This window comes from Sander lucioperca, chromosome 14 (genome assembly GCF_008315115.2).
Source record: "Sander lucioperca isolate FBNREF2018 chromosome 14, SLUC_FBN_1.2, whole genome shotgun sequence".
Taxonomy (NCBI): Eukaryota; Metazoa; Chordata; class Actinopteri; order Perciformes; family Percidae; genus Sander; species Sander lucioperca.
In genome coordinates this window covers 12,816,672-12,837,849 of record NC_050186.1, presented here as the reverse complement: position 1 = coordinate 12,837,849, position 21,178 = coordinate 12,816,672, and the positions used below count along the sequence as shown (strand labels likewise).

The following is a 21,178-nucleotide window of genomic DNA, read 5'->3' as shown; positions in this document are numbered from 1 at the left end:
TACTCATGCATTCATGTAAAAACAGGATTTTACTGTTGGAGTTGGTTGAGCTGGAGCTAATTTTTAGTTATTAACTAGTGATTATTTTTATTCTGGATTAATCCGCTGATTATTTTCTCCATTAATCGATTGATCGTTTGGTTTGAAAAAATAGAGAAAAATGGCCCAGTCCAAAGTGAATCCTTGAAATTACCAATTGAAATCCCAATTTAATTCATAACAATATATCATATTTTATAAATTCTTCATATGTTTTGTATGAAGAACTCTTAATCTGAAAAGCAGTAGGCCTAACTAAATGTAGTGGAGTAAAAGTGCAATATTTCCCCGTATACCCTTGAAGGAGATCACAAGATGTATTGTAGAATTTGCTAAATGCTAAAATACAGGATGGGAAACATGCAGTAGTGGAAGAAGTTTTCAGATCCTTTACTCAGGTAAAGTACTAATATCACACTGTGAAAATACTCTGTAACAAGTAAAAGTCCTGCATTGAAAATACTACTTAAGTAAAAGCATGTAAGTATCATCAGGAAGTAAAAGTACTCAATGCAGAGAAATCCTCACATTTTAGAAACTGGAAACGATCTAAACAGTTGTGTCAATCAACTGTTTAATCATTTCAGCTGGACTTGAAAACCGTAATATTTTTGGGTAGTTTAATTTATAATAAAATATCAAGTTTTATAAACTACATGTGTTTTGTGTGCAAATCTGAATTTGTAAAGTAACGCAAGCTGTCAGATGAATGTAGTGGAGTAAAAAGTACAGTATTTCTCTCTGAAATGTAGCGGAGAAGAAGTATAAAGTGGAATGAAAAGAAAAGACTCAAGTAAAGTACAAGTACCTTCAAATGTACTTAAATACAGTTCATGAGTAAATGTACTTGGTTACATTGCACCACTGGAAACATGTCATCAAAACATAGTTTTATAAACAAAACAAAAAGGTTTCTGACTTTGCCTCCGCCTCTCTTTAAATGTTGGTATGATTATTTGTAATGCACCTCAGTCAAAATCTTATCACGAGGTCCTTATCTCTAGAAAAACAGCCAGATTTCAGTCAAATAAACATTCGTTTAAATATTCAAGGTTCTCAGAGGATGAATCCTAACATATTTTGTGACCCCTGGCCTTTCTATCGACTGCCAACATGACCAAAATCTCACAATTGTCCACAACAAAATATTAAAATGTAGTTCAGTGTACTGATAAGTGGGGTCATCCCCACTTTGGCCACTCACCCACTTCTCTACACATTACATACTTATCATTCCAGTATGCATCTTGCACTCTACTTTGCACAATTACTTTTTGCACTCTACATCCCACTCCACGTGTACTTGTCTTGATATTATGTCTTATTTGTATTTTTGTATATTATGTTGATATGTGCCTGTATGTATATTGTTGTCTCTGTTGTACAGTATGTGTCTATATTACTATTTGTTGAATGTATAGAGCAGTGTTTCTCAAATGGGGGTGCGTGTACCCCTAGGGGTACTTTGGAGGACTGCAGGGGATACGTGAAATGTTTGCAAAAATGCTAATTAAAAAATATGTCATGCATAATTCCTAAAATAATTATACTACGATAAAGAATGAATTAAGTGATGGAGTCTAAACATTTGAAATGTACCATTTTAATGTTTTTGCTTAAAAAAGGTTGGTGTTTAGTGAATCTATCACTGCCGGCGCTGTATTGTACCTCTTTATATAGACTTTTTTTTCTACCAAAAATGTTTTGCGCTAGTACCCCGGGGTACTTGGCAGAGCGGGTACAATATTGAAAAAAGTTTGAGAACCACTGGTATAGAGAGTTAACACCTACCGAAGTCAAATTCCTTGTGTATGTAAGTATACTTGGCCAATAAATAAATCTGATTGTGATGTATAAGGACGTTCATACTAACTAGGGTAAAAACCTCCATTTTGGACGGTCTCTGAGCTTTTCCTCAAAAGCCCAAAATATCAGACAGGATTACACTGATATACAGACACTTATAGATTTATTTATTTAAATTGTAATACATATGTGTATGTTGCATTTAACTGCGGTATACTGTATATTGAAGGTTGTGCTCATTTTAACTCCTTTATATCCCTTTTCGTATTGATAGTTGCATAAAACTTCCGAAATAAATAAGTGTAAGGAATATGAAAAAATACATACATAAATAAGTGTTTACAAAAATCACAAGTATACACTATTTTAGATGTAATCTGACCATCAAAATCCATCAAAGCTCAAATTTGTGGCAATATTTCCGACAGTACCTGAAGAGGGCACGACGTTTGGGGCTAAAAAAAACAAACGTAGTACGTCATCTCACCGCGACACATCAACACGCATTTCTCTTCTCTTAATACATCCATGGCATTTCTTAGCTGAACGCAGCGAGTAGTGATAAATACAACTTTCCACCGTGACTCAGAGCTATTTTTAAGGCGGCATTCTGAGAAGTGTAGGTGAAAGTGTTGATTTTAAGCTGTTATTTTTTTTTATAATTGTGTGTATAATTTGATTTGAGCGAAAGCTGCAGCGGCGCGGAGTCAGCAGCTGCATGTGTCAACGTTTTTGGGGCAGACTGAAGTCACAGAACCAAACATTCCCAGTTTTTAGTTTTAAAGACTAACGGTTCCAGATTTTAGGCTCTCTTGAGGGTTTCAGGATGAATGAAGAAGGTACGTGGCTTCACGTTTCCCCTTTCCTCTCATATTTCACGTTTAGTAGCATTATACAGTGCTTAGCATAAGCACACATCCCCTTCACCATAACTAGAGACTGTCGTTGTCGAGGTTGGATTTTTCCTAATTTTTTTAATTAAGGCATTAAGATGAACCTACAAAAGATGATTTTTTTATTTCTCATTTTAGTCAACTTTAGCATGGGTGTATTCACTTATGCTGACTGTGTTTCTTCACTGTGTCCCTGGATCAGAACTGGTGGAGTATTTCAGGGCTCAGATGAGGAAAGACCCGGACATGGCCTCTGCTGTGGCCGCTATCCGCACCCTGCTTGAATTCCTCAAGAGAGACAAAGGTGTGTGTTCATTCCCAGCATCATTTTACCTGTTATGCAGTGGTGGGAGTAAGTATTCAGACCCTTTACTTCAGTAAAATTACTCTATTACAAGTAAAAGTCCTGCATTCAAAACCTTACTGAAGTAATAGTAACGTTATGTATGTTGCAGTGAAATGTTCCCTGTCAGTGTTTTCCTCTTCTGGATTAATATTCCCGCTGCATTAATGTTTGTTGTATTTTCCTGCTGTAGATGTTTATGTTTGTGCTCATTTTAACTCCTTTATATACTGCTGGGTAGTTTAATCTGCAGCGATATATCTCTAAAAAGTTTAAAAACTTTTCATGGCGTCAGAAAAACAGCCCTGTTTTCAGCTTTGTGACGATGCATTTTCCAGCTGATTCAAGAGGCTTTTTTAAAGACTTTATTTAGCTTAAGAAGGAGGAGAATGTTCTCAAGACATAAAGGAAGACCTCATCCTTCAGTTTTCACTGGACAGGATGGGGAGGAAACACTGTCATCTGAAAAGTAACTAAAGCTGTCAGACAAATGTAGTGGAGTAAAAAGTACAGTATTTACCTCTGAGATGTAGAGGAGTACAAGTGTCCTGTGTTTCTAGTGAACCACAGCCTGTGTTGAGAAGCTGTCCCTGCCCCTTCAGGTGAAACGATCCTGGGCCTGAGGGAGAGCCTGACGGGGGCCACAGACTGTCTGACAGGAGTGGACTCCTCTGTGGCCGTGTCCTCCGGAGGAGAGCTCTTCCTGCGCTTCATCAGTCTCACGTCACTAGAGCATCAGGTGAGTGGCCTGCCTGGGACACGGCCATGCATCCAAACAACGATATATACATTACATAATCAACATCACATCCATATTTTATAGGGCTGGGCACGATATGCTTTTGGCCCCCTTTCGCTTCTTTCACGATACATGGGTGCGATTCAATATGTGTTGCGATTTTTAAAGTAAAATGACACAACCACTATTTCAAATCATGACTACTAGCAGGTTGATAGCATGAGAAAACCATAAGACAAGTATCATACACAGTAGACACAGGTAAAAGTGCATAGACACACATTAGAACGCATCAACAACACATAAGCGCACACAGAGACACTACTGTAGCGATAAAGACAAACACATTATTCTGTATTATGGCAGCACATTTGATGAGTCAATAACCAATGTTTTATGGAATTGGAGAAGGATTCGATAGATGTTCCTTAGTTCTGTGGGTGTGGTATTCCACGTATGGGCTGCTCGAAAGGAAAAAGCTGACTGTCCTTAACAATGCCCTCTTGTAGATGCTCTGGTGGATGAGTTTAGATTTTGAATGAATTTGTTGAGCGGAGGGGGAGCCATACCATGAAAAATGTTATATACAACTAAAATATCTGCAAACTTAATCATATTTTCCCAGTTTAACAGATCATATTTGATTAAGATTTTACAATGGTGATATGAATTTAACTTTTTATCAAGAGGTATTGCGACTTGATAGTATTGAGTATTGCGATTTTCTTTTCTTCCTTAAACAAAAACAAAAGTTAAATAATACACTTCCAGAGGCAATTTATCACGACAGTTGTAAAAACTAATTGTTTTCTATAAAGAATGCACATCACATGTCAGTCAGTCTGACGTTTATTTCATTTGTATAGAAGTACATAACGTATTTTCTGCTTTCGCTGTGTTTTTGCTGTAAACGGTTATGATGTAGTCACCGTCAGCGGTACCGTATAAACAGAAACATATTAAGGTGAATCATTGGTACAAAAACTAAAAAACGGTTCTAGGGAAAAGAATCCATTTTAAAAATCGTCCCAAAAAAATATTAGGAAACATAAGATTTTTCCCCCACCCCTAACATTTTAACAAAGGAGCCGAGACTGAGGAGTTACTCCTTGCTTTGTCCTAACTTTGCTCCACCCAGGCTTCCTCCTATTTGATCAAATTATCAGGTCTCCTCTTCGAAGGTTTTAAAATAACTTCAACTTTGTGTCCTTTCCCCTCAGTCCACGCAGCATCCCTACCTATGTGATGGGACTTAGAAACAGAAACATCAGTGTCAGGAGGGAAAATGAGTCACCCTCAACAATTTGTTCAACATTTCAGAGTGATGAAGACAGTTGGAGAACAGTTAGATACACAAAACAGGAAAAGTGTCAAAAAATGCAACAAAAACTTTAAAGAAAGCAAAAACAAAAGTCGAAAAAAGCCACAAAAACGTAGATAAAAGCAAAGAAAGGAAGAAACAAGTGACGAAAAATAGATTATCACAAAAATCTGCTTTTAGCAGCAAACATGGAGACAAAATAAGTCGACGAGTTAAAACACAGAATTTAACCCTTAACCCTCGTGTGGTCCTCGGGTCAAATTTGACCCGTTTTTCGAAGTTTTTATATCAGAAATATAGGTTTCTTTTCCCCAAAAACAACATGCAACACTAAAATAAATATTGATGATCACTAATTTCATGGTCTACCCGGGTCAAAATCTGTGATAATACATAAACATATGTTCCTTTGATCTTAACTATTAGTCAAAATAATTCAGAATTTCTGCTAATTTTACTCAGAAATTAGGCATCATTTCATGTAAATGAGATGCAGTGACCATACATTCCAAACAGAAGTGTAAAACCAGTAATGGTAATAAGTTCGAATCAAGTTGGCGAAGAAGACTTAAGACAGAAATGGGGGATAATTTACAGGCTACTTTATGCTTTATAAACAGGCAAACCAAACCAGGTCCATTTTGGTCGATGGGAAGACAATACAAGGGTTAAATGACTTCTGTTTATTTCAGTTTACACAACTCAGCAGAGTCTCCAATATAATAAACCCAAAATCCAGCATAGAGCGGCTGAGTGAATGTGGTCTGGACTCTGTGGAGGAGAGTCATGGTTTCAGAGACGCTGTAGAAGGACAGAATACCTGCACTGTGATCCAGGTACACTCCTACTCTGGAGGACAGAGGACCTGAGACGGGAGTGTGGACACTGTTGTAACTAAATGTATAACTGTGATTGTTAAGATATAATGCCCAAGATTTATCATTTAGTCCAAATCTACATTCATCCAACCTCCCTGCTCTGCTGATATTCTTGTATGCGACTGCTACATGAACTCTTCTCCCGCTCCACTCTACCTCCCAGTAACAACGTCCAGTCAGACTCTCTCTACTCAGGACCTGACACCAGCCAGTGAATCTGTCTGGGTGACTAGAATAAGACTGATGTTGTCTCATTGATGTTGCCTTTCTGTTCCCCTCAGATAATAACAGCTGTGTATATGCTGTGTTTAGGTCCAGTGTGATTTCACGTGAATATTTTAAGAATCCAGCTCTGGTCTTGGGCTCTGGTTCTGGTGGTGGCAGTAAAACGTCCACTTCAGTCCCTGTCAGTGAGACGTTTGTCCACTTCTCTCTCAGGACGTCGTGTAGTTTATCTCTGACTTCTGACACGGCCGCTGTCACGTCCTCAAAGCAGCTCAGAGGACAGATATGGATGCTGGATGTAGGTTGGCTGAGTGGTGACAGTGAGGGGTAGTTGTGTAGAAACTGGTTGTGATCCTCTGTGTGTGAGAGCTTCTTCAGCTCAGCGTCTTTCCTCTTCAGCTCAGTGATCTCCTGCTCCAGCTTCTCCTGAAGCTCTTTGACTCGACTCACTTCACTTTTCTGCCTGGATCTGACCTGCTGCTCCACATCAGAGCTTCTTTTCTCCAGGAGACGGATCAGCTCAGTGAAGATCTTCTCGCTGTCCTCCGCTGCTTTATCAGCAGAGAGATTGATGGCCTCCGCCTGCTGTTGAAGCAGCTTCACATCTTTCTCTCTGTCCTGGATTCTCTGCTGGATGTTTTGTCGACTCCCCTCGAGCTCTCTCTGCCTCTCAGCTCTCTCTGCTGCAGCTGAGACTGTGTCGTGGCCTTTATGTTCCTCCACAGAGCAGAGATAACAGATAAGCTGCTGATCAGTACGACAGAACATCTTCATCACCTCATCATGACGAGAGCAGATGTTCTCCTGGAGATTCTTGGACGGCTCCACCAGCTTGTGTTTCTTTAACTGAGCTACATCGTAATGAGGCTGAAGGTGTTTCTCACAGTAAGAGACCAGACAGATCAGACAGGACTTGTGTGCTTTCAGTTTTCTCCCAGAGCAGATATCACAGGCCACATCTTCAGCTCCAGCATAGCAGTGATCAGCAGGAGCAGCTTGGAGTCCAGTCTTCTTCAGCTCCTCCACTAAAACTGCTAACATGGTGTTTTTCAGCAGGACAGGCCTCGGTGTGAAGCGCTGTCTGCACTGAGGGCAGCTGTGGGTTTCCTTCTCATCCCAGAAACTTTTAATACAGGTCATGCAGTAGCTATGTCCACAGGGAGTAGTCACCGGATCCTTCAGTAGATCCAGACAGATGGAACAAGAGAAGGTTTCCCGGTCCAGCTCAACTCCTTTCTGCGCCATTTCACCTCTCGCTCAGTGACGACGACTTTGAAGTGAAACTAGTTTAAGCTCTGATCTAAAAGCAGCATGTATCTGGGAGGAATTATCAAGTTTTGCTTCATTCCTGGACGAGGAGCAGTTCTAGAGAGATCCTGGGTGTGTTGCAATGCCCATACTGCTCTCAGGAGAAGCAATGAGAATATTAGTTTGTTTGTGCTTGTGATTAAATATGTGAGAAAACTCGTAACTTTTGTTAACTCTGTCCGTCAGGATCTGTCTCGCTGTAAGAAGGTGATGGAGGAGAGAGGAGAACTGTTCCTAGAGAAGATCTCAATGTCCAGGGCCAAAGTCGCAAAGCTCTGTCACACTTTCATCAAAGATGGCGCTGTAAGTATATGTTTTACACAATGTATACCATTTAAGTTTTATGAATTCAGAACGTGTCATGGAATCAAGAGAGAGACACACAGAGTAAAACAATGACACGTATTAATCCACATACAAGTATAAATGTATAAAGAAGTAGTCCCTCAGAGGAACTAATGTATCTAAGTTCAGTTTGTTTTGCAGTTGATTTCAGTAGTTAATGGTTGAGGTAATGAACCACCCAGACTTCTCAGGTCGTCTGGGTCACGTCTGCTTTCTGTGCCCAGAGTCAGAACTAAACACGGAGAGGCAGCGTTCATTTTTTATGCAACAAACTCCCAGAAAACTGCAGGTCCGCTGCAACCTGTTTTAAAAAAAATCAAGGCAGAAGACTTTTCTTCTTATTATTCATTTCTTACACTGCACTGTAACTTTTATTCTTGTATTACATACCCGTCTTATTAGATTATAGCTGTTTTTTATATTCTCTTTAACGGATGTTTTTAATTGCTCTTTAATCTTTTATGTAAAGCACTTTGAATTGCCTTGTTGCTGAAATGTGCTATACAAATAAAGCTGCCTTGGCTCGACTAGTGAAGAGCTTGTTAGTGGGAACTGTAATAGTTGTGTAGATGACAACAAAGAACTTGTACTATGAGCAGGTTTAAAACTTGACTGTTGTGACTGAAGGTCCTTGTTAACATTCAGAAAGAGTCTGGTTAGTCCACACAGCATTTCTGGGATGGGAGTTAACGTGCTCTGGTTTATTGGCATTTCTTTAAACCAATCACAATCGTCATGGGCGGTGTTAAACATCGGAGAAAAGCTGCGGTGCCGCTGCAAAATAGCCTCGGGAAGGAACTTGTTTTGGTGGAACGTGTGTACGTTCAAAAGTAGTTTTAGTTGTGCAACAGAAAACTCAGATTGGACAGATAGTCTAGCTAGCTGTCTGGATTTACCCTGCAGAGATCTGAGGAGCAGTTAACCATAGTCCTCACAAATCCACTGGAGGTTAAAATTACAACACAAAGAAAGAGGAAGGGGACGTATATCCGGCCTAAATTAGTGAAATCCAGCAGATTTCTGGATTTTAGCCACTACAGCTTAGATATATGCAGACATACAGCACACTGTTTGTACACACATTATTAAGGCAATTGTATGAAGAATCCCCCTCCCTGCTTGACATATTTAAAATGTTCCTCTCCCAGAAAATCCTGACTCATTCATACTCCAGAGTCGTCCTCCGGGTTCTGGAAAAAGCTGCAGCTGAGAAGAAACGCTTCTCTGTCTATGTGACTGAATCGCAGCCTGACTCAGCCGGGTGAGTGAATAGCGTCAGTAAAGTTTGTTTTATTCTGAGGGGGGACACACAGAATCATTGAATCTGATTTTTTTTCTTTCTTCATTCAGGCGACAGATGGCAGACGCCCTGAGAAAGCTCAATGTTCCAGTAACAGTAGTTCTGGATGCAGCTGTCGGGTAAAAACATTTATTATCAAGTTTAAAGGAACATGCCGACTTATTGGGACTTTATCTTATTCACCGTATCCCCCCAGAGTAAGAACTGGGCAATATATCGATATTATACCGATATTGTGATATGGTAATATGACATAAGTGTGGTCTTTCCCTGGTTTTAAAGGCTGTATTACAGTAAAGTGATGTCATTTTCTGAACTTACCAGACTGTTCTAGCTGTTCTATTATTTGCCTTTACCCACTTAGTCATTATATCCACATTACTGGTGATTATTTATCAAAACATTTCGTTGTGTAAATGTTTTGTGAAAGCACCAATAGTCAACACTACAATATCGTTGCGGTATCGAGGTATTTGGTAAAAAATATCGTGATATCGCCCAGCCCTACCCAGAGTTAGATAAGTCCATACATACCCTTCTCATCTCTGTGCGTGTCGTAACTCTGTCTGACGCACCCACCGTTAGCCTAGCTTAGCACAGATCCTGGAGGTAACCGGCTCCATCTAGCCTACTGCTCCCAATAAGTGACAAAATAACGTCAACATGTTCCTATTTACATGTTGTGATTTGTAGAGTCACAGCGTGTACAAATAACAAGGTCACATGAGACACAGCCATCTTCTAACCGTATACATACTGGGAACTATATTCTCAGAAGGAGAAGCACGGCTACTTCTGCTACTTGGGCGGAGTGATTTGCTCGCAACACCAGAGAAGCCCTGTGGTGAGGAGCAGAGAGTAACAACGGTGCTTTTCAGGTGTTTGCGCTAATCACTCCGCCCAAGTAGCAGAAGTAGCAGTGCTTCGCCTTCTGAGAATATAGTTCGTATACGGTTAGAAGATGGCTGTGTCTCATGTGACCTTGTTATTTGTACACGCTGTGACTATACAAATCACAACATGTAAATAGGAACATGTTGGTGTTATTTTGTCACTTATTGGGAGCAGTAGGCTAGTTGGAGCCGGTTACCTCCAGGATCTGTGCTAAGCTAGGCTAACGGTGGGTGCATCACAGAGTTACGATGACGCACGGAGATGAGAAGGGTATGTATGGACTTATCTAATCTAAGTCGGCGTGTTCCTTTTAAAGAAAGTGTGTTATACATTGTCAACATAAACTTATTTGTCATTTTCCACAGGTATGTCTTGGAGAAAGTAGACCTAGTTATTGTTGGTGCAGAGGGAGTCGTTGAGAGCGGAGGGATCATCAACAAGGTGAGTGTCAGTGTTACAACAACATGTCTGTGTAATGAAAGACTTAGTTACTTTCCAGTGCTGCTTGCGAAACAGAGACCTAAATGTTTGACCTTTGCTGATGCAGATTGGCACTTATCAGATGGCCGTGTGCTCTAAAGCTCACAACAAGCCCTTCTACGTCGTGGCAGAGAGTTTCAAATTTGTCCGCCTCTATCCGCTCAACCAACAGGACGTGCCTGATAAATTCAAGGTATGGTGGCAAAGAAAATCACATCTAGGCTTATTTTGTGTTCTACGTCTTTACAAGTCTTCTTCTCGCCTCCACAGTACAAAGCTGATACCCTGAAGACTGTAAAGAACCTGTCGGAAGAGCATCCTATGATCGATTACACCCCCCCCTCCCTCATCACCCTCCTCTTCACCGACCTGGGAGTCCTCACCCCGTCTGCTGTCAGCGACGAACTCATCAAGCTTTATTTATAACTCAAAGTGCTCCAATAAAATCCATTTATCAAAAGGTAAACAAAAGGTCAAGGGTTTAATTAAATTCTGCTTTTTACAAGTTGAATACAGCCGATCACACATCCTCATCCCCTGAGCCGCCGAGCGATGGTTCTTCCGTTTTGTGTTTGGACTTCGTTCCACTTGTTATCTGTTTCTCAAAGTCCTCCTCGCTGATTTGCCCTTTCTTTAGTTTCTTGAGGATGCGAGTGTCATTTAAAAGCTCCGTCATGTCTTCGTCGTCCACGTCAGAGCCCTGCAGACACGGGAAAGTAATAAATACAATAAAATGAATCCAGCCCTCGGACGGTTCCATCAAAATATTTGAAATAAAAATACTAGGGCTACCCCCTCTTAGTCGACTTATCTGTCGTCTTGGTCTTAGTTGACTAAGATTAGTCATTTTTTGGGCTTATTCATGCTGAATGACTTATTTCCAAGAAACGTATGTGCTCATCTCTGGTAAACACAAGATTTAAATTAGATTTATTCTTTGTGGAGAAACTCCGTTCTACAGATCTGTCGATTAAACCGAGTGTAAGCCCTAGAAAATACCTCATTGTGCTTCCTCTTGGCCGTCCTCTTTTTCTTGCGTTCCTTCCTGGTCTTCTGCTTCGACCAGGCCTTATTCTTGATGAAGCTCTTTTTTGGAAAGGGGGTGTCGTCTTTCTCTCTCAGCTCAGTGAGCATCTTCTGCCTCTGCTTCTCCCTGTGCTTGTCCTTGTAGCGGATGGTCTCTGTGTCGACTGTCGTCGCGGGGAAATCTGGAAAATGTTTCCCTCTCAGCTCGGGCATCTTCGGCAGGCGGAGGAGGGCGAAGCCGCGGGCTAAGGCGGCGAAGTCCACGTCTAGACAAAGAAATGCAGCACAAAGTGTTATGTTTGTACTTTATGCATACTGCAGGTTTGGATCTAAGACAGACAAGTGGCAGTTTTCACCTTTGATCCTGAAGATGAGACTGCATTCGTGTTTGGCGTAGGCCTGGACGAACGAGACAAATGCTCTCATGCCTCTGTCGAACATGGCTCGGTCGGCCAGAGCCATGGCCTTCACTTTGGGCAGCACATCCACAACATCACCTGTGAGGAGCATCTTCTGCAGCGGGCACTGAGGAAATGACAAGACAAATACCTTATGTGTCCACTTCAAATGATCTTAAAACCTATGTGGCTAACATTCCCCTGTCTTTATAGTACTCATATGTACATAGACCTAACTGTAGGGTAGAGCAGGAATAAAAAGTGATGGAAAAGAACTCACTTTCTGGTTGATGGACAAAAATTTGACATAGGACTCCTCCATTGGCAGCAGGAAGACGAGGGCATTGCCCTGATTTCCGATGCGTGCTGTACGTCCACATCGATGTACAAACGCACTGGGGTGGACGAGACCAAGACAACAAAAAGGAAAATGCAGCTGAGCATTTGTAAATGTATAATCGTGTGACCTCTTAAAATTAAAGAGCAGTCCGCTGCTGAAAATAGTCCCAAACAAATGCACCATTTTCTCCAGTTTAAGAAAATGTTGATTAAAAACCACAGTCCCCAGCTGTTAGGAAATGACTGAGCCTCTAAAAACATAAGCTATATATTTGTGACCTATTTTAAATACATTAATGAAAAGATGTCAGTTTTAGCATAACAAAAACAGTAATATAGTAACATAATTTGACCCAATCGTGAAGGGTTTAGAGATTAAACTTTGCTCACTCACCTGGCACTGCTGGGAGGATCATACTGCAGCACCCAGTTAACATCGGGGATATCAATACCTCTGGCCATCACATCTGTACACACCAAGATGCCACTGCAACAAAAACCACAAAAATTATATACAATTCATAAAGTGCCGATTACACACAACCAGATTTATTTTTTTTTCCCAGTACACGCAATTTCACCTTTTCAGGGCTCGAAAGTCGGCAAAGATCTTGTTGCGTTTGTTCTTCATCTTGCCGTGGATGCAGTGGACCGTGACCTTCTTGACCAGAGTCTCCAGAGCTCGCCCGTAGTACTCCACGCACGCACACGTACTGATGGTGAGACAACAAGTCCTCTCAGTCAGTAACTGCAGACCTGACAAAAAAAACTAACTTCAAGGCAAGTGACCGCATAATGCAGACACTGTACTGATTAAACCAGATTTTATCCCATAACTAATGTAAGACTTACAAAAAGGAAGATGAATTAGGACCATAAAAAGGCCTTTAATAAATAAATAATCATAATTCTTCTTTCTTTATGTGAATTGTATTCCCTTCCATGAGCACCGGTGGTTAAAAGGATACCAGAAGCACTCCTGACACTTCTTTCCAATTAAAGATTTGTTCCAAATGTCTGCCTGGTTTTTTTTTTTTGGTTTTTTTTAATTATTTTTTGGGCATTTTTAGGCCTTTATTGACAGGACAGATGAAGACATGAAAGGGGAGAGAGAGGGGGGGAATGACATGCAGCAAAGGGAAGCAGGTCGGAGTCGAACCCGGGCCCGCTGTGTAGAGGAGTAAACCTCTATATATGGGCGCCCGCTCTACCAACTGAGCTATCCGGGCGCCCTGTCTTTGCTTTGTAATGCAGGTTTTTTTTGGGGGGGTCACAGCTGATTTATTTGCCTGAACGATCAACAATCTAGCTATCGACGGCTGTTGACAACCGATTGCATTTCACGGTCTGATTTCCCTCAAAGCTGCTCTCAAAAGTTCCGTTGTAAACTGTTGTGAGCTTGTTTTAATGTTGAGGTAGTAGTGGTAGTAGTAGTAGTAGTAGTAGTAGTATTTCACCTGTGGCTAAAACTGCAGGCAAAACTTAACTTTGCTGCAGAACAGACCATATTGTCTGCATCTTCCAGCCATCTTACTTTCCGTTCATAGTAAAATTGTACAAAGTTAATGCTTTTTGTGAACAGTTTTAAGGACCCGGTCGTCTCGTTTCTATTAACTTTATTGGACAAAGCCAATTGGGGGTTTACATTACAGTATGTTTTGGCCATGCAGAAAGGCCGATTAAACCGTGCAGTGTGTACGTATTAACGGCTGCCCATCTTAACATACCTGAAGAAGACCAAATTCTTCTCGTGCTTGTGTTGCCTTAGAAAAGCCACCAGGTTGTTGAACTTGTCTTCTGATCTACATATCTGAAAATACAACATAAGCATCTTTGTGTGAATACATTTTCATTTTGGCTCTGATTGACGTGAAACCATTAGTGTGTGACTCACAGTGTAGTAGTTGGCGAGTCTCGAGGGCGTTTTCTGGCTGGCGCTGGCTGCCACGCCCTTCTCTTTGACAGTGATGCGTACTGGGTTCCTGAGGCCGGCCCTCACCAGCTTCTCCAGCTCCTGAGTCTGAGTGGCCGAAAACAAGCCGGTGCGCCTCTGCTTAGGCAGGTAGCCTAAAATGGTATTCAGACTGGACACGGAAACACACGAGCTCTGTTAGCCAGTCCCTCCAGAAAAACGGGATTATGCGATCGCATAATTCAATGCATAATCAGCCAAAGTCCGCATATTTATGCGGGGGCCGCATTTTCTTTTCAAATACGCCGCACTTTCGGCGCATAAATTGCAGATTTCCGCGCAAAATATGCGTCGCTCGCATGATTTCATAATCCCCGCATTTTCGTTGCAAAAAAGTCACATATCTTAGCAGAAAGTTGAAAAATGTTGCGTTTACTTCACACAAGAGCAGCCATTTTCCCCTGTTGCCATGGGAACGTTATGAAGTGATGTCATTACGCGATGTGAACATCATCGAAAAGCTGCAAACCCCGCGATGAAGCCATGAGGAAACCGCAATTTTTGCAAGTTCCCGCAATTTCATCGCATAAAATTGCATAAATATCCCGCATATTCATTCATATGCATTTTGCAAGAAAACGTGCCGCATAATCAAGGATTTTTGCAACAATCACAAAAAAACTCTTTTTCTGGAAGGACTGGTTAGCGGCACAAAGACCTAACAAAAACATCTATTTCAGGCAGTGTTAGTGTAGGACTGATTTCTTCTCCCATGAGTACAACAACAGTTTTATTCAGCACCTGGTCTCGAAACCCATGTCCAGGAGTCTGTCGGCCTCATCGAGAACCAGCACATCCAGGCTCCTGACGGAGCCGGCCAGGTCCAGACCGTCTGCCTTCCTCCTGAACATATCCTCCAGACGGCCCGGTGTCGCAATCACAATGTTTGCGCTGAAACACACACACACAGACAAATGTAATAGAGCTGCAAAGATGAATATATTAGTTGTGAACTATTCAATTAATTGCTATCGATTTGAGTAATTTTGTGAGAAAAAAAGAAAGTAAAAATTCTGATTCCAGCTTCTTAAATGTGTATCATCTTGGGCTTTGGGAAACACTGGTCCACACTTTATACCATTTTATAGTCCAAACAACTTATCCATTAATCGAGAAAAATAATCAACAGATCAATCAACAATGAAAATGATCGTTAGTTGTCGTCAGCCCAGTGGTTGGAGATAGCTAGATAGCACTTTATTGTCCGTAGACACGGAAATTTGCCTTGCAATACAAGCTCCAACACTTACAACAACAACCTAAAGACAAAACAGTTCAAACATATAGGCATCAAAAAATAAAAACAAATAGATAAATAATTAATATGAGTGGGGCCCTGCCCTGCAAGAGTGGTCTAAAAGCAGCATGGAGGAGAACAGAAAGAGGAGTGAGTGGCTAGAGGAGGAGACATCTCCAAGTTTAAATCCAGCTGCTGGATATCGTCGATCGAAGAAAGAAAAACAGTGATGTATATAGCGGTTAGAAGATTGGCAGTTGTTCCAAGAACCAGCTGGATTCCCTCGACTTCTCCGAGCAACAGCGTGCTGCTGGAAGTGTGTGGATCCCTGGAGCGAGTTTGGATGAATCTGGTTCGACTGCCTGTTTGACCTGCTCTGATGAAGTGGTGGACTTCCTGGTCTGTGTTGGAGCTACAACAGTTACGATAAGTCTTCTTTCCTACAACTCTCCAGGCTTCTCGTGCCTCAGGTTAATGTGCATTACCCCTCAGCCAAATCCATCCAAGTCTAGTTTTTCATTGCCGGTAAGGGACATACAGGACATACTGCTCTGCCTTTTACGTTTTCGCTGTCACGTGATAAACTCACAGGTGCTGCTAATGGGTATCGTAGCTTCCCGGCCCCGGCAAGTTTGAAGGAGGAAACATGGAGGACCACACGTATTCAAAATCCAAATTTCGGAACAGTCTTCTTCTTCGCCCAGAAAAAGAAAAAGGAGATTGAAAAGAGAAAGAGACCGTCTTTTTTTGAAGCGTGAAGGCTACCGTAGCTGTAATACGTACTTTGAACTGCGTGGTGTGAGAGAGTTGATTGCGATATATGATCTCAACGTTAGATGGGAGAAATTCCCACACATTGGCCGTTTAACTAGGGCACATTTGATTTTTGCATTTGGACTCTGACTTTTCTGTTGATTTAGTAGACCTTTTGGAAGTGAGAAACTTTGCATTTGATTAATAAAACAATGTTATCTTGTGTACACTTGTAGCTATCCACGTTATTTATCTCAATCATTTGAACGTGACAAATTTAGGATTATTGCCCCACTCTTACTTTGAATATTTGGGATAAACATACACTACACATTATGCTTGCTTGCCGAGAGTCAGATGAGAAGACTGACGTCGCTTTAGCCAGCCGCTGGTGAGTTTAGCATTTCGACTGGAAACAGCTGGCCTGGCTCTTCCCAAAAGTAAACGAGTCAGCCTACAACAAACTCTCTAAAGCTCCCTAATTAACACATTATATCTGGTACATACCCTTGATCCTTGAACTTCTCCACATCATCTATTGGGTTGGTGCCACCAATCAGCAGAATCTGCCTAGAAAACAAACACACCAAGCATTTTAATATTATAAAATGAATTAACAACACAAAAGATCAACATGACTGACACAAAATGGGAGAAAAGGTTTCTGTGAGGTTGTCATTTCCAGTGATTGTGTAAAGTATGTTGGCAACGCTATACCAAAGTCTTCATCGGTTATTGAAATTAAGAGTTTGAGTTAAAGGGATAGTTCAGATTTTTTGAAGTGGGGTTGTATGAGGTACTTGTCTATAGTCTGTTTTACCTACAGGCCCTTTACGACGGGGAACTGAAGCAGTTATCTCTGCTCTCTTCAAATCCTCCAGACTCCTTTTGACAAAAACAGTGATTTTACCTCGCAGAACACGGGAGACTGCCTGCGCTGTAGAATGACTGTTTTTGTCAAAGGAGTCTGGTGGCTTTGAAGAGAGCAGAGGTAACGGCTTCAGCAAGGTGAAGCGCTGAAAATACTCTAAACATAGTGTCCACTTAAACTGATATAGATGTTTTTAGGGGTCTTAAATGTGTTTAGCTGCTGCCCCCCCCCCCCCCGTCCACAGCAGGACATTGCTTAGCTTCCGTGTCGGTACTCCTGCCTGCTTCTCCAAACTGTTGTCGTGCCGACCGCCATCTATTGTAGCTGACACACTGACTATGGAGAAGTAGCTCATGCAAACACACTTCAAAACATCTGAACTGTCCCTTTTTTATTTTATTTTTATTTAAAAGGGTAAATTCGTTTGTTTTTTTCAACCTGGACCCCATGTCCTCATGCATTTGTTTATCAGACTGATGTGACCAAAAATCTTTGAAACTGGTCCAGTATTTTTTATTTTTTTTGTTTAACCTTTATTTATCCAGGTAAGTTGATTGAGAACAATTTCTCATTTGCAACGACACACACAGTGTCACACACTGTCACATTCACAGTTCCACATTCATACCTGGAAGCTGCCCAGTACAACCACAGTCTGATCTGCTGGCCACTGAGCAGCTCCACCGGAGCCGTTGGGGTTCAGGGCCTTGCTCAAGGGCACCTCAGTGGTGGTGATGAGGGAGGGAAAAGCGCTGCTCTTTCACTTTCACCACCCAGATTTTATCCTGCTGGTCTGGGGATTGAACCGGCGACCTCCCGGTCCCAAGCTCCCTTCCTTAACCCCCTAGGCACCACTGCCCAAGAACGAGAACGCAATGACGGGCTGGCGCGAACCAAGCTGCGATGTAACCTAATGGGGCAATTGTGCACCCTTGAAGTGACTGTTTTTGCAACTGACAGGCTTGGATAGTCTGGAAGTGCCTGACGACAACATCGATCTCACGATGTGACTTCTTGTCCGAAGACAGCAGTGTGGAGTGTTACGTAAGTCGGAGGAAAGGCCTTCTGGGAGGCTGTTGTTTTGGACTAGGCTACAGAAATTTTAGGCTCCCGTTATCTAAAAGATTTCCAGTGCTGTGGCTTAATATTTAAATGATTTCAACAATGTGGAAAAAAACAAGGATATTAACTACTATTCAAAAGGTCAAGGATGAACTTTTACAGTTTGTTGTTTTGTCTTTTTGGATCTATATTCGGATCTTTTTCAGTGACTTACGTAAACTGTGGAAATTTCTGAATGAAGTGCTCCATCACTTCGCTGATCTGAAGAGCCAGTTCTCTCGTGGGCGTGACCACCAGGGCACCAACCTGCAGAAAGACCAGATCTCAAGCTTCACCAAACTATCAACAGCCACCAGCAACACTCAGCATCCAAAAGATTTGAAAGCTCGGCATTGGCTCCAGGTAGAAGATACATGTACAGCTTGGCTTCTCACCTGCATCTTCTTTAGCTTCTCTTCTCTCTTCAGAAGCAGCTCTACAATAGGAATAACAAAAGCAAGCGTCTTTCCGCTCCCGGTCACCTACAATGACACGGCACTTGGTGAGCTGCACAGGAAATACTAAAGAAAAATGCTCCAGATGTCTTGGAAACATTTTGCAAAAGGTAACCAAAAGATAACTGTTAAACATTTGCTGGTTCTAAATTCTTTATCAGAATATGTTTGGGTTTTGTTGGTTGAATAAAACAAGCTCACATTGAGCTGTGGGAAATCCTAACAGCCATTTTTGTACTTTTTTTTGTGTTGTCATTTTATAGTCAATATTATGCATCAAGAAAATAATTGGATTAAATCGATAATGAAAATGATTAGTTGTAGTGCTGGCTAAAATAGCATTCATGCTGGAGGAGGATTTCCCACAACCTGGCAACTCAAAACTACTTATTAATGTTTTGTACAGGGCTGTAGAACTTAAGTCCGGACTCGAGTCCACTCTTTTTTGAAGTCTTGCACTTGTCTCGGTCTCTTGTTAGACTTATTAGACTCGACTATTGAGTTTTTTTCTGGCTGCTGATTTTGGATCAGTTGTACAAAAAGTTTCCTAAATTCTATGCATTGATTAGTTTGATGTCAGAAGATAGATCATACTTGATTATAGAACCGTCCTTGTGTACATAGGTCATTCTTGTCTATAGAGCCATAGGCCTGTTATAACACATTTAGCTGGACGATAAGTTGTCCCGGAAATGATTGCTATAAACGATAATATTGTCGTTCTGAGACCATTTTCATCTGATATAATGATAATGGCATAATAATGCAGGTACGCCTTTTCAAAGATCAATACACTTTTATTTCTAAAGAATATTTAACAGTGGAACTGGAAGACATTTTAAATATCCTCAATAAATGATCAAAACAACCAAAAACAACAAATAAAATGGACGCTCAGTCTCTGTTAACAAAAAAATGCACCAAGAAAAAAAACCAAAACACAATCAAAAACAAGAAATAAAATGGAATTTTTTCTGCCCGTGATAATTTCCATTTAAAAATGATCAAGCTCATTTTTATTTATCATGCGATTAATTGATTTACTGCATACTGCGACAGGCCTATAGATCCATCCTAACGCCTTAATCACTATATTAGCACAAACAGGAAACAGGTTTAAACAGGACTCGATTTGCTCTGAGCTCTGTCATGACTGGCTCTAGTCTTGGACTTGATTTAGGTTGTTCTTGACTACAGCCCTGGTCTTATTTCTATAGATCATTAATACATGATTTAAGAGACGGTTCATAAACCTTTCATATTTATTAGAAAGTAAAGTGGTACCAGCGTGTCTGATAGGTTGAACTGTTTATTATTATAACTGATGCATTGTGTTCATATTTAATGTTGCAGCTGTTAAACGTGAAGCTAACTTATTATTTTATATACTGCTGGATAGTTTAATCTTTAATAACGCATCAAGATGTATTGATTTATATTTTGTATTAATAATCTGACATCTACAAAGTAACGTTGAGTAAAAAGTACAATATTGGCTTCCAAATTGAAAGTAGCATACACTAGGGCTGGGAATCACCAGAGGCCTCACGATACGATATCATCACGATACTTGTGTCACGATACGATGTTATTGCAATTTTAAACATATTGCAATATTCTGCGATATATTGCAATTTATGACGGTTTTTTCAACTTCAATTTTTTTCCCCAATTTCAAACGATGTCCCAAAAAGGAAACTTTGTCAACATCTTATTTTATCTAAAAAGATACATTTCTCTGTTTGTTCATCTCACTTCAATTTTATTGCTGCAAATTGGGATTGTCAAGCAGACAAACTGACCAACACATATATAATAATAGATCGATACTTGGCGTCTGTGTATCGATACAGTATTGCCACGGAAAACATCACGATACTATGCTGTATCCATTTTCCCCCCCACCCATAGCATACAATAAAACTACTCAATTGAAGTATAAGTGCTTAAAAATTGTAGTTAAGTACAGAGTAACGTTACTTAACGAGTACATGTACTTAGTTATACTTACCGCCTCGGCAGCCACATCTTTGTTACTCATGAACAGCGGGATGCACGCAGCCTAGAAAGACACAGCCATAGTGAATAATGTGATGTGTTTACTGCAGAGTGGTGGAACAGAGAGCCAGCTCTGGGTTAACGTGCTTCGGTTTACCTGTACAGGTGTCATGTGCGTGAACTTCAGTTCGTCGAGCGTTTGTAAAATTGCGTCGTTGAGTTTAACAGGTAAACTGTCCCACCTCCCTTCTGTCGTGTTATCCATGTTAGAAGTGTGACATTAAGCACAGTTTTATGCTAAAGTTGTTAGCCACCGCTGGGCTGAGTTGACTGACTGTCCACGCTGCTCTAATTTCCGGGTGCGCTGATGTTTACGAGCCGGTCGGAACTGAAGCGCTGTCATGAGTATCGTTCCGCGTCCAATGATTTTCATTTTTCGTTTTTTTTAAGTTGTATT

General features: G+C 41.0%; 3 protein-coding genes across 3 annotated transcripts; 1 reads left to right on the top strand and 2 right to left on the bottom strand.

The window, feature by feature from the left end:
• The first annotated feature begins 2,364 nt into the window (after nucleotides 1–2,364).
• Nucleotides 2,365–11,037, top strand: eif2b1 (eukaryotic translation initiation factor 2B, subunit 1 alpha). The gene is made up of 9 exons (XM_031301251.2): nucleotides 2,365–2,684; nucleotides 2,941–3,042; nucleotides 3,684–3,820; nucleotides 7,739–7,855; nucleotides 9,046–9,158; nucleotides 9,248–9,316; nucleotides 10,457–10,532; nucleotides 10,639–10,764; nucleotides 10,842–11,037. The coding sequence occupies exons 1-9, from the start codon at nucleotides 2,672–2,674 to the stop codon at nucleotides 10,995–10,997; spliced, it is 909 nt and encodes a 302-aa protein (XP_031157111.1). The 5' UTR covers nucleotides 2,365–2,671; the 3' UTR covers nucleotides 10,998–11,037.
• Nucleotides 5,815–7,510, bottom strand: LOC116051032 (tripartite motif-containing protein 16-like). Its single transcript, XM_031301250.2, has one exon. The coding sequence runs from the start codon at nucleotides 7,487–7,489 to the stop codon at nucleotides 5,825–5,827; it is 1,665 nt and encodes a 554-aa protein (XP_031157110.1). The 5' UTR covers nucleotides 7,490–7,510; the 3' UTR covers nucleotides 5,815–5,824.
• Nucleotides 11,028–21,109, bottom strand: ddx55 (DEAD (Asp-Glu-Ala-Asp) box polypeptide 55). Its single transcript, XM_031301249.2, has 14 exons — nucleotides 20,879–21,109; nucleotides 20,735–20,785; nucleotides 18,664–18,750; nucleotides 18,444–18,535; nucleotides 16,804–16,866; nucleotides 15,048–15,197; nucleotides 14,229–14,418; nucleotides 14,062–14,144; nucleotides 12,916–13,047; nucleotides 12,729–12,821; nucleotides 12,276–12,390; nucleotides 11,954–12,122; nucleotides 11,571–11,863; nucleotides 11,028–11,271 (listed from the first exon to the last, which is right to left on the bottom strand). The coding sequence occupies exons 1-14, from the start codon at nucleotides 20,984–20,986 to the stop codon at nucleotides 11,092–11,094; spliced, it is 1,806 nt and encodes a 601-aa protein (XP_031157109.1). The 5' UTR covers nucleotides 20,987–21,109; the 3' UTR covers nucleotides 11,028–11,091.
• Nucleotides 21,110–21,178: the final 69 nt, after the last annotated feature.